Source organism: Hesperophylax consimilis, chromosome 22 (genome assembly GCF_061612785.1).
Source record: "Hesperophylax consimilis isolate HC1 chromosome 22, BYU_Hcon_1.0, whole genome shotgun sequence".
NCBI lineage: Eukaryota > Metazoa > Arthropoda > Insecta > Trichoptera > Limnephilidae > Hesperophylax > Hesperophylax consimilis.
The window spans coordinates 28485512-28498130 of NC_142857.1; the positions used below are offsets into that span (position 1 = coordinate 28485512).

The window sequence follows — 12619 nt, forward strand, 5'->3', positions numbered from 1 at the left end:
TCCGTGGATAGAATGCCATCTCGCCAAATCAATAACTTAGCCCGATTAAACACTTCCTGCCTTTATATGTTCACTTTGTTTTAAAAACGCGATCATTATTTTTATTATTTTCATGTTTTTAAGACAAGTAATTTAGTTTGAACTACACATTTAAATCAACACAACTTTATAACACAATCGCGATTGCACAACACCGGGCGCCCCTGAGGTGGGTTTTTACAAAACGGCGCTCTACAAATTATCCGATTGTTCCTTATTGTCATTATTATTAATTGTTTTCTCACTGAGTCGAATCACTTTCACTTCACACAAACACCGGATCAATAATCTTTCACTTTAATTCAATATTCCGCAATATTCTCTAATACCATTTGAATTCAATAATTAACTGCAATTTCAAACAACACTTCTGATTTGTATCCCTTTCTCGGGGCTGTCAATCCACCCAAGTTCCAAACTCGACTGTCCGTCCCTGCGCCCTGTTCCGTGTGAATGTGTTTCTTCAAGGGCCGCCTGTCAATAAATCTTCTCATATTCTAAACAAAAAATTTTTTGGAGTATGTTTGTCTCGTTTATTTTATGTGAGTATCCAAACATCACAATCTATTGGCTAAACATCAAATTGCCAATTATTAGCCTAGCTCGAAGAAAGCAACCTTCACACTCTAAATATACCTGGGCCTACATATTGACAGAAAAGTTACGATAATACAGGTATTTTTATTTTATTTTCATGTTGACGAATAAATTTTCTCTAACTAAAGGATGTTCCAATAAGAGGTGTTATTTTGAATATTAATTTAGGAATTAAGGTTTTTTATGGCCGGAATCGGATGGTATTGATCTGGACAACGTTTACTTTCAACAATACAGCGCTACGTGCCACACAAGCAACGAAACCATTGATCTTTTACGGGAAAAGTTTCAGGACCGTGTTATCTCTCGAAGAGGTGATCACAATTGGCCACCGAGATCTTGTGATTTAACACCTTGCGACTTCTTCTTTTTGGAGCCACGTGAAAGAGAAGGTCTACGCCAACAGCCCAGATCAATTCAAGACCTCAAAGATGGAATTCGTGAGGCTATCGAGGACATAAGGCAGCCACTTTGCGATTTGGTTATGGAAAATTTCATGAAAAGGATATGGTCCTGTGGGCGTGGTCGTAGTGGTCATTTGACTGATGTTATTTTTTATTATTAATGGCATATCTTCTTCTTTATAATAAAATAAACATTCGATAATTTATATTAAAAAATGACATTTTTTTAATATCAAAATAACACCTCTTATTGGAAAACCCTGTACTTAAAATGTGCCATATTCAATTTTATTCGTGAATACCGCGACATTGACGTCTCGCCGAGCAACCTGTCGGCGCCAGTTTCCAGCCATTAGCGTTCTCGTCATGATCACGTTGTCTCCAGTTCAAACCGTTTCGGAATGTGCGGTTTAAGATCGCTTTTAAAATAAAAAATTACGAAAGAAAATTACACATTTTTAGCGCAATGATCAGAATCAGAAAAAAATAATTAAAAATCTTCCACTCATTTTTAACGGCATATGTACACAGTTTATGAAATGACCTCAGTATATGACATTTAACTTACAAAATACAAAATTTATATAAACGTCACAAGTACACGAACACTAAAAAGACGTGCAAAGTGATGCAATCATATGTCATGGGTGGTATACACATTTAAAATCTCCTTCCCAATGGCCAGAAAACGAATAATCGAATAAACAGAATCATAATTATTGTAATATGGATTTTTTCAAAGATTTTAAAATACAACCTAATCTAACTTTACACAACTGTGTGATAAAAATAATATTATTTATTTATTTAATATCAACGGTATAAATATACCATAAACAATGATAACATGTATTTATGATATAAGCAATATATTATGTAATTAGAAAGTGAAGTGTGTATATTAATTAACCTTAATGTATAGAATACCACCATATTGCTGTGTAAAGACATACTTGTTTGTGTTTTTCGATGTAAGACTTACCAATATTTATTTTATTTATTTGCGTATATTTAGGAAACATGCAGTTAGCATGCGAGATATGTGAATTAATTTTGCATTTAAGATGTTGAATATAAAATAAAACAGTAAAGTTCTATTTTTAATGGTCACAGCACAGGTTAGAAAGAAAGTAGATATTTTAAATTATAATTCGAAGAAAAAAAATATGAAAAGGGTATACGATCAAAAAAAATAAAAATAAATGTTTGGTTTTAATAAATTGTAAGGTTAATTTGATTTTAAAATGTATAAGGTAGAATTTTAACAATTCATCAAATTTCAACGATATTTTTCAAGTTCTGTGAAAGTTTTGTTCAAGTTCTGTTTTTATTTCAGTTCTTTGAAGCACTTTTACAGAACTTGAAAATTAACTTTTAAATTTGACGAATTGTTTAAATTCTGTGAAACAACCCGTCCTTACGGAATTTTAAGTTTTGCAGATACGTCTAAGTAAAGAGTTTTGTATTATTATTATCACAATACTATAACCTTAACCATTCTTTTCTGCGTTGTTCCTGGTGAACTTCTTCCCTTCCATCTGTGATTTATTAAGGCGTTGCATCGAAATATTTATAATATATGTTTCCATTATTATTTCACTTTTGCCATTATTACTAATTTTTCTAATTATACTAACCCAATTTCAAATTATTAAATCTACTACCAGATTCAAACTATTCAAGATCTATTCATGTTGGAAATTAATTTGTTCGCTCATTAAAATAATGAAGATTCGTTTGCAGCGATTCTGTTCGTCTATGAAGTTTGAGTGCGGATTTAAAGTTCTTTTAATAGTTTAGCAATAAGTCTAGACCTTAAAATCACTCAGATATGTGTCTGAACTATCATTTTAAATATCAATTCATTTCAACACATCAAAAACTAACTAATCAACCACCTCAGCATGTCTCTGCATTGGCAGAGGCAGAGTCGTAGCAAAGTCTCCTTTCATTTCGATTTCTCATCTGACTTAAGTATTTAGTTCTTTTGATGGTGCCACATCATCCAATACCATCCCCAATTAATATTATTACTTTACAAATCCTATAGCAGTATATAATATCTTGGCTTTAACCAAGCTTGTGAACATTTCAAATATTTCTATTACCTATAATTTTTTTTTTCTAAATTATAAATAACCAGGTAGAATCTTCCCTCTTGGCCACAATCAAAATCAATACAAAATAACCGTCTATCTTATATAAGAAACCCCAAAACTTTACATGTTCCTTTTCAAAGATCCTTCTTAATCTTCTCCCAACCTCTCATGTGATTGTACACTTCTTGTGTTATTCGTTATTCTATGGTTGTTTATCAGTTGTGTAAAATTTAACACCCATTTATTAGCAAGTCCCTTATTGTTTTAATCTTACATGTTGCTGTATGCCGTAATGGAAAAGTTATTATTTATTCTTTGTAATTATTTTAAATGTTCGCTCTGTAACATACTTAACATGCATAATCATACAGTATTATCTCATCAAGCCTTTTCTTTATTTCTCATCAGATTTACGTGGACAAGCTCAGCCGAGATCTAGCCACCGTCTACGAGAAGCACGGCCTGATCATCCAGTCCGTGCTGCCCGGTCCGGTGGCCACGAAGATGTCCAAGATCCACCGCGCCACGTGGATGGCCCCCACCCCCGAGGTGTACGTGGCCTCTGCGCTGGGTAAGTGCGGCAAGGGGCGCGCCACCACGGGGTACCTGCCCCACGACCTGCTGGTAGGGTTCATCTCCGGATTGGGGTGCGTGTGTCCTGCTGCCGCGGAGTGGCTGGTCACCAAGACCACCGAGAACATCAGGAGACGAGCGCTCAGAAAGGTGAAGGATGCCGATGTGCCAACTTCATCGCAGCGATTAGATTGAGTACAATTAAAATTTAAAAGTAATAATAATATTATATTCACTGCTGACGGATTCATTGTAACCTAACTGTCTTTGTTACTTTTCTCCTCTAGTAGAAGGTACTTTCTGTATTCCTGTTTCAAATCATCTCTTTTTCCTCTCCCTACATTCTTTAACCTCACAGCTCACGACGTATCACGAATTGGAGATGTTATCACTCAGATAGAAAACCGTTACAAAGGAGCTCTTAGTGATAGCATTGTAATCTTTCATGTGTACTTTGTAATTAACTATCCACTATTAAACCTAATTAACTATCTTATTTTGTCAGTTTATAAACTAATTAAACTGATTTCTGAAGTACCCTAATATTATGATGGTACTTCCGGGATTCCTTCAGAACTATAGGTTCAGATTTTGTTTTTTGAAAATATTATTGTAGATTTTTCCAACAAAAAAATTATGTTAGTACTGACGGTCACTTTTGCCAATCAAAAGTGACGAACTGCACTGATTTTAAAGTTTTTAAATCTTTTTAGAATCTTTTATAAATTATTTCATAAACATTTTTTAAAAATTATTTTTATCTTATTATAAAACTTTCAACTCTATTAGAAGATACTTTTTTTGATTAAATTCTAATTAACTTTAAAAACCAGTTACTTTTGAAAGTATCCGACGATAATTAAGGTTTATTAATTTATTGAATTCTTCGAATGGGCAAGCTAAATAATATTAATATAGACAAGACTTTTTAAAATTAGATTTAAGCGTTGAAAATTAATTTTAATTAATTTAGGCCGTTATATTCGTTCTAGAATTGTATGAAAGCAAAAAATTAAAATTGACTTTTACTTCGCCAATTATTTTTATAAAGTAAACAGAAAAATTCCAAAGATTCTAACCATTCTTTTGAATTCAAATATTTTGAATGAATTTCATATTTTATTTCAGACTTTGATTCCACTTTTCAGTATAATGACGTTAACGTGACTTTAATTCAAAAATAAATATCTCATTATCTAACCTTTATGTTCAAAAGATTAACATAAAACCATATTATCCAGTCTAGGAGTCTAGACTTCAGACCTATACGACACCAAAGTTAATAGCTTCGCTGTGGTTTCGATTCAAGACAGATTTTAATCAATCAATTGCAGATATCTGATTACTTATGTGCCTAAAACTTATACGATCGAAAAATGACGTAGTTACAAAATAAACACAACAAGTTTCCAAATCGCAACCCATTTCAGACATTTTAAAAATATGTTTTACAAACAATTTTCTAAATAGGCAACATTGGCCTGTCGCCTATTCCAAAACAATTGTTAGAATGATAGGATGACGAATGAATGAATCTTTTTAATTTAGTATTAGGGTTTTAGAGTACTTTGAATATTTTAATTTTAAAGCGAGAGTTAGAGGTTCCCTCCTCTTGTAAACAACGGTGTTACGTTACCAAACAAAACTGTTCTAGAATATTTAGATAATAAATTAAACAATAATGTTGCTATGTTTTATCTTTTTATATTGCTCTTTAGAGAATTCAATAAGTCAAAAAACTCTCAATTTAAATTTTTTATATTGAAGCCAAATTAGTTTTCATGTTATTTATATCACACATGTAAACAATAACAGGTTTTTTATTGTAACACAAATGTTTTCTTTTCTTGCCTTAAATTAATACCTTCTCTTTTAAACTTTACTCTTAAGATAATATTATATTGCAAACTTTGTTTCTTGGTGTTAAATTCCTTTGTTTTTGGGTAGTTTTATTTGAGTTATAAGCGCTTTTATATGTTGAATGCTAGGAATATTTTCTTTTGTAAATAAATAATGTTTCGTAGTTTTATTTGAGTACCTCAATAAATACTTCATTCTATATATATACATGTTCTTTTAGAATACTATTTTCAACTTGTTTGTCTTTTTTATATTTAAAATATTAAAAACATTGTTTCTTTATTGAATGGCTTTTTATTTATTTCTCTAAACAAATAAGTGTATTTATTATGTGAACAGCACACCGAATAATTATAGATCAAAGTTTTTTTATGTGAATTTTTTTAAAGATATCATTTTTCAGTCAATTTCCAATTTGTTGAAAGTTCCCAACATGCCAAAAAGATCATCTACTCTAGTTTTTGAGTGCTTTATTCTCTTGGATTCGTCAGTCTTGTAGTTCACGGAGTCGAGGAACCAGGCTCTTATTTCTTGAGACTTAAACATCTTCGTCATTTTATCTGAAATTTTAAAAGCAACCCTTTTATTCAAACCATAGACATATGAATATTAGTAGACCTGCCCTAAGTGATTAAAAGCGTATTATCCCCACTCCCCATACCGGTTCCATTGGAGCCGGCTGTGCTCGCGTATGGCCTCAAGTGAAATTTGAAAACGTGACGTCATCATTCTTGTGCGAACTATGGTCGAGGCATCATCGGTTCATTTTACGAAATAACACGGCAAAATGTTGACTTGTACTATGAAAACTTGTAAAAATAGATTTGAAAAAGAGAATAAACCCAATTGTCGTATTACATTCCATATATAATCATTATTTTACTCTCTTTTAAGCATATTCACATCGTATAATATAGATCAGTTTTAGAAACATATACTATCACATCGAGAAACGTCTGGACGCGAAACACAAAGCTGGTTGGTTGCTGGGAAGTAAATTATGAACATTTATAAAAGTGTCTTAACTAAATACTTAAACGAAATATTCGACTCTGAAAATAGAACCGAATTTTTGCCGAATTTGGACTTCGCAAATTTGTTCATAACGTGGCGAGTAATTTGCGCTCCCATGTAAAAATGTCTATTCATTCAAAAGCAGATTTTACTTTTAAGAAGTAAATGGTGATATTATAATGCGAGATGCCTATTTACTGTCAGATTGATTTATTGACGAATCACAGTCAGCCTTACTCCCTTCGTTCTTTAACAGTTGATTTTACCCCTCGCCATTATCTTCTCGTCTATTAATTCCTATGTCTGTGATTCAAACGCATATTTTTTAGTTCTGTACTAATAGTTTTCTGCTTCTTTTCATACAAGATGAAGAGTCTTAAGAGATGTAATAAAGAATAGTGATCAAAGATATGATATACATAACAACCAAACAGGCGTTTTTATATAACGCCTTAAAGACGAAGGAGTTTTGGAAGAGATATTAGATTGGCACCATTACCTTTCTTATGACGGTATGAAAACTGCTTCGTCGTACACTTCTTTGTAATCCTCTAACTAGCTAAGACTTATAATTTGATCGCTTTCAGGGTAATAATAACTCATATTCATTATGGTGCAACCCTGTGATAGTGAGTTAAATAGCGACCGGATAACTCAAAACAGTGACAATTGTGAACATAGTGATTTAAAGTTAGTAAAGGCGATGAAAAATAACTAAAGTGTTTCATCACTTTTCATGACTTTATATCACTTTTTAAACGTGTGTTGAATTAACATTGTGTTGAGTTATCCGGTCACTGTTTAACTCGCTACCACAGGGTTGTCGCATAATGAATATGCGTTATAATTGGCCAGGTAGCAAGCAAATCAAACGTGCAGGGACACAGGGATAGCTTGTCAAAAGTAGAGCAAAAATTTTATTTTTAATGTCTCATAAGAATCAAATTAGTAACAGCTCCAACCGTCTGGAGCCAGTGAGACTATGGCATCTACAATTGTGGTTGTTCATCTACATGTAGTAAGGCTAAAGGTGGTTCAAAACAACACAATTTGAAGCCGCGACTTACGGATTCGTACCCAAGGATCGTAACCACTCAAGCATGAAGGTCGTCAAAAGTCACTATCCGAATGTTGTTGACGACATGCGTCAAATAAATTACTTCAAATAATATACGTCGGAATCACATTTCCACGTCTGAATAACATACGTCGGAAAAACATATGTCGGAAAAACACACGTCCGAATAACGTCGTACGTATGATCGTTAATGAATTTGAAGAAGGCAAACGGAAAAAAATGGGGTGAGGTTTAGTTAGGTGAAATTACATTTGTAAAAAGGCATAAAAGGGGTTATTTTTTCTGTTTAGACTATAAATATTTTATCTACATAAATCATTATATTGAGAAAATGAGATTTTGTGATGAAAAATATGTTTTTAGTTCCATATTGCAATATTTGTATCTGATGTAAATACAACATTTTTGCAACGATTTTGATTAAGTATACATTTGAATATTTCTGTTATATAAATACAATATCTGAGCCCATAAAAATATGACTTGGATGATTTAAAAAAAATATTTTAAAATTTTTGTATCTTTGTGACGGTAGATTTAGGAGATGCAATAATTGAATACAAAATAATATGGGCTATCTTTGTTATGTTTTGTACCGAGCTCATTTTCGACCAAAATTTTTAGTCGACCAAGGATAATCTAGACCGGGCGTGTGAATCTTAAAATTAATATCTAAACTAAAAATGTTTATCAAAAAGAAAGTCCATTATATCGCAGTCGAAATATCGGAAGTATCGCTGCTTTGTACCTTTTTTGGTCTGCACGTAGCAATGTTTTCCAGACAGGTCGTCCCAAGACTAGTGAGCTTTGTGATGATCATTATTTTTCAAAAGCGAAATTGAGGCATATAGAGATATTTTCGGTATGGGCTCTCACGGACTTAATGATTAATAATTTATTCAGCTATATTAATATAAAAAAATATACTCTCATTATAGATGGCTTCAAGGCGGCGGCGTGATAAAAGTTAAAAATATTACATTTATTTCTAGCAAACCACCAACGTCACACACAAATTACGACAGCACTTTTGCCACAAAACAAACGATCTTCGCTGGTTTCGCGAGCGTTGAGCGTTTATAAAAGTTGTGCAACAAGTTTACATAAAGTTGGGTTGTTAAGTTCATCTCTATATATCTTTTGACATGTACTTTTCAGGTTGCCTATTGGCCAGGTTAGTATTGATCAGGTTTATATTGTAGGAAAGTTGCATTTATATATAGGTTTTAAAGCAAAGTATCGGAATTCGATGGGAAGTTGTATTATGAAAGTTTTTTTAGATTTTTATTAACATTAGGTATCAGATGGCTATGATTAGTGTATTTCTGAGCCATCAAATTTAATCGTTAAAGTAAAATATAATAATTTGACAATACCTGAGAACTCCTTGGAAGATATTGGATAATCTCCCCCCAAGTCCTTGGGAATTAGAGTCTTGGGTACAATTTTGAAGAGGTCCTCCATAGATTCATAAATGAAAATCCTGTCCGCATGTTTCTTGTTTGAGATGGTCTTTATGGCAGTGATTACAAATTCGGCAAATCCAGGCAGGTAAACGTAGTGAATTCCTTTTATATTCATTGCGTAACATCTCTAAAAAACAATGTGTTTGGTTTTATTGATAACAATTGAATTGAACATCTAATACTGAAATATCAAATAACTTAATCAAAAAAAAGTGTTGTTTTAAAATTTGTAATTTATAATTTATTTTAACAGTTTCATTATTATGTAACAATCATTATCAATGTCTCGGTCACAAGGAGCGATTCGTCGCTGCAAGTAACTCTACTAGCAGCTTTTAAACCTAGTAGCGATTCGATCGGAATATGTTCAATTCTGATTTGAAATTTTCACTGGCAAAAGTATTCTCGTTATTAGTTTGGGTTATTATGCCGTGTCATGCTGTCTGCACTTCTTTAGCCAATTATTTTAGTAGGTATTGTTTAGGTATTGTTGTATTTTTTACGTTTGCTAACTCAGGTTAACTCGGCGTTAAATGAGTCGTATGTAACGTACATATCAGACGCACTCCCCAAAAGCTAATGTGTATGTTCGTTTCATTTAACGCTGCGTTAGCTAACGCAATAGGTACAGACTCACCACTCTGATGATAGACACTGTATGTAAAGTGGTCCGAAATGTTGGCTAATGAAGGAGAAAGCACAATGCAACAAAACAACCTAAAAACTAATCTACATGGTTTTCCAATAAAAGGTGTTATTTTGAATAGCCCGCTATTTCGGTAGATGTTACTTTTGAAGCTGTCATTTTTGACATTTGACAAGTAAAAACTACGTCATTAATAAAAATGGAACGATACACGCTTCAACAACGCATTGAAATTATTAAAGTTCACTTGAGTGAATCAAATGCAAATCATCTTGAGTGATGAGGCCCATTTCCACCTCTGTGGCTTCGTCAACAAGCAAAATTGTCGCATCTGGGGCTCGGAAAACCCAAGAGTTATTGTTGAAAAGTCTCTCTATCCTCAACATGTTAGTTTTTGGTGCGGTTTATGGTCCGGCGGAGTCATTGGACTTTATTTTTTCGAAAATGACGCTGGAGCAACAGTTACGGTGAATGGATTGCGCTATCGAGAGATGATTAATGATTTTTTATGGCCGGAATTGGATGATATTAATGTGGACAACGTTTACTTTCAATAAGACGGCGCTACGTGCCACACACGCAACGAAACCATTGATCTTTTACTATTAAATATCAAAATAACACCTCTTATTGGAACACCCTGTAGATAAGGATTTATGTAATATGTTCATTGCTGATCGCGATAAACGAGTGATTTTGGCGTTCACGTGACATATATGCCGGTCACGTGACCTCTTAACATCTCTCCGACATCTCAAATCACTAGCTCCAGACGTTGAGTTTTTCCGGTTTATTTCATGTTTTTTTACAATTCACTCGCTACGGATTGTAGCTCCGGGTTATTGAATACTAGCTGACACAACAAGATGACGATCATTCAAAATTGCTTCGTGTGACCGAGGCTTTAAGCGGCAAATATTGTGCCCACCTCAAAAACGAACGTGAACTTTTTCAGTAGCACGGGGCTAAATTTGACTGCTTGGCTGAACGTCAAATCTCTCATATCAAACACAATATTTGATCCAACATTTACATCCAGGTATATCCCGAAATCCATCATCATTAGGATAAGAGACATGGCTCCTATTGGACTAAAGGAGTTCACATCATTTGGGTTCATTCTGCAACAAAAAATAACATAAATTTATTTTGATCAACCAGAAAGTACTAAAAAATTTATAAAATATATTTATAAAATTCGATAAGTGTTTGTTGCTCCCCGGTCAGAGGTGAATAAAAACTAACAATAATAATAAAAAGATAGTTTGTATAACGCCGTTTTTTGTGAACCTGGGCAGATTATATTGTAATTAATAATAGTATTGTTGCAGCACAAGGGTGCTCAATATATTATCACATTATTATTCAACCTTGATCCAATATTATTATGATGAAAATGGTAAAATGCAGGTTACAAAAAATGGTGTTAATTAAATCATTATTTATAATAATATAGGACATGAACGCCATATCGTCACCATAATTAGTAAATTCCATTTTTTTATAATTGTGATAAATACAAAGGTGCGTTATGTTTATATTGTTCATACTAATCGAATAAAAAATATAGCACTAAGTAAGTTTAGTAATTTTTTTGAAATATAAGCAGGCATCGCTCAAGGCCTAGAGCAATGGGACCTAAGTATGGTTAACCATAGTCCAACTGGTTAGTTTGAAAATAAGTTTTTTGTTTCTACCATAAAGTTGTCAAAACGGACAAGAATGTATTATTAATTAAGGTGGCAATATTTTAAATTGTACCTTATTATGAATAGCCTTGTCAAGTCGGCCATTGTTTGAGGTATAGCAATCCATTGAAAAGAAGCCAATATTTTGGACACCTCTGGACTCCAAGTGTCTCTGTTGGCAAATATTTCTGGCATTAAGTTCCTGGCAGTGAATAGATTTTCAAGTCTTTCCTTCGACTTTTCAATTTTGAATTTATTCATAGCCAAATATCTGTACGCTGATCTTTCATCTGGAATTGAAACGTAGGTAAATTATAAAACCTGGCATAACATAAATATGCTTAAGGAAATAGCTTTCATTGCTGTTCTGGAGAAAGACTTCAATAGGCTTTTCCAGAGCTGAAGGAAATATGGATTACCACTGACCTCCGGTTAACTCTTAATCCAGAAGACAGATGGTAACTTAAAAGGTAATTGGCTGATGTAAGATGTGCCCATCTTGTAACTGAATCTACTAGAGATAGCCCGGTTCACACTGCTTCGTTGATTCTGGTCCTTCCTCAATAGGATAAGTTGCTATGCGCACATGATATGCATAGGTGTGAAAAAAAGAGTTGGCTATGTGATAATGCATACAAGAACATATGGTCAGCGAATATATTCACTCTATTCATGATAAAGTCCACAGAGCCTGACTTCTGAGGCCCTAGACTGGTTCATACATCTAGACGTTTCCGTCACCAAACGAAAGAAGATATTTATTTTCATAACACGGCTGCAACTTGCGGGACAAAGGAGTGTTAGGAAATCTATCGTCAGCATCGAAAATGTTGGCATATAAAGCTGGATAGAGACAGCAGGATACCGGCAGCATTGGATGCATTGTTAAATTTTACCAGGAATCGAAGTTAGGTTTGCAGATGAAAATTCTCACCGATATCGGGCTTTGGAAAGTGTAGTTGAATTCGATACCAGTTCCTGAAGTTCTTCACGATTTCCTTCACCTTCTTATCGGTGACCTTATAGTGGTCTGCCACCAGGTGAAACATGTCATCTGAAACTCCGTACATCTCTCTCTGCCAGTAAATGAAGGCATCTGGAAGTTCTGCTTTGGCCCTGAAATAATTGTGTTTGAGCTATGCATTGTATCGTTTA

At 33.5% G+C, this 12619-nt stretch overlaps 2 protein-coding genes across 2 annotated transcripts in view; one reads left to right on the plus strand and one right to left on the minus strand.

The window, feature by feature from the left end:
• The window catches only part of spidey (hydroxysteroid 17-beta dehydrogenase 12 spidey), an 89763-nt gene extending 84068 nt beyond the window's left edge, over window positions 1-5695 (plus strand). Inside the window, exon 6 of the mRNA XM_089645525.1 lies at window positions 3548-5695. Coding sequence (XP_089501651.1) covers window positions 3548-3907 — 360 coding nt within the window. The 3' untranslated portion in view covers window positions 3908-5695. The remainder of the gene's footprint in view (window positions 1-3547) is intronic.
• A 276-nt stretch (window positions 5696-5971) lies between these two features.
• Window positions 5972-12549, minus strand: LOC149413422 (retinol-binding protein pinta-like). Its single transcript, XM_089644992.1, has 5 exons — window positions 12399-12549; window positions 11538-11754; window positions 10705-10897; window positions 9041-9257; window positions 5972-6132 (listed from the first exon to the last, which is right to left on the minus strand). The coding sequence occupies exons 1-5, from the start codon at window positions 12532-12534 to the stop codon at window positions 5972-5974; spliced, it is 924 nt and encodes a 307-aa protein (XP_089501118.1). The 5' UTR covers window positions 12535-12549.
• Window positions 12550-12619: the final 70 nt, after the last annotated feature.

Coding starts and splice junctions, on each gene's coding strand:
- LOC149413422 (XM_089644992.1), bottom strand. CDS start 12,534: ATGTACGGAGTTTCAGATGACATGTTTCACCTGGTGGCAGACCACTAT. Junction 10,898..11,537: donor ACAAGGCTATTCATAATAAG/GTACAATTTAAA, acceptor TTTTTGTTGCAG/AATGAACCCAAATGATGTGA. Junction 6,133..9,040: donor ATCTTCCAAGGAGTTCTCAG/GTATTGTCAAAT, acceptor TTAAAATTTCAG/ATAAAATGACGAAGATGTTT.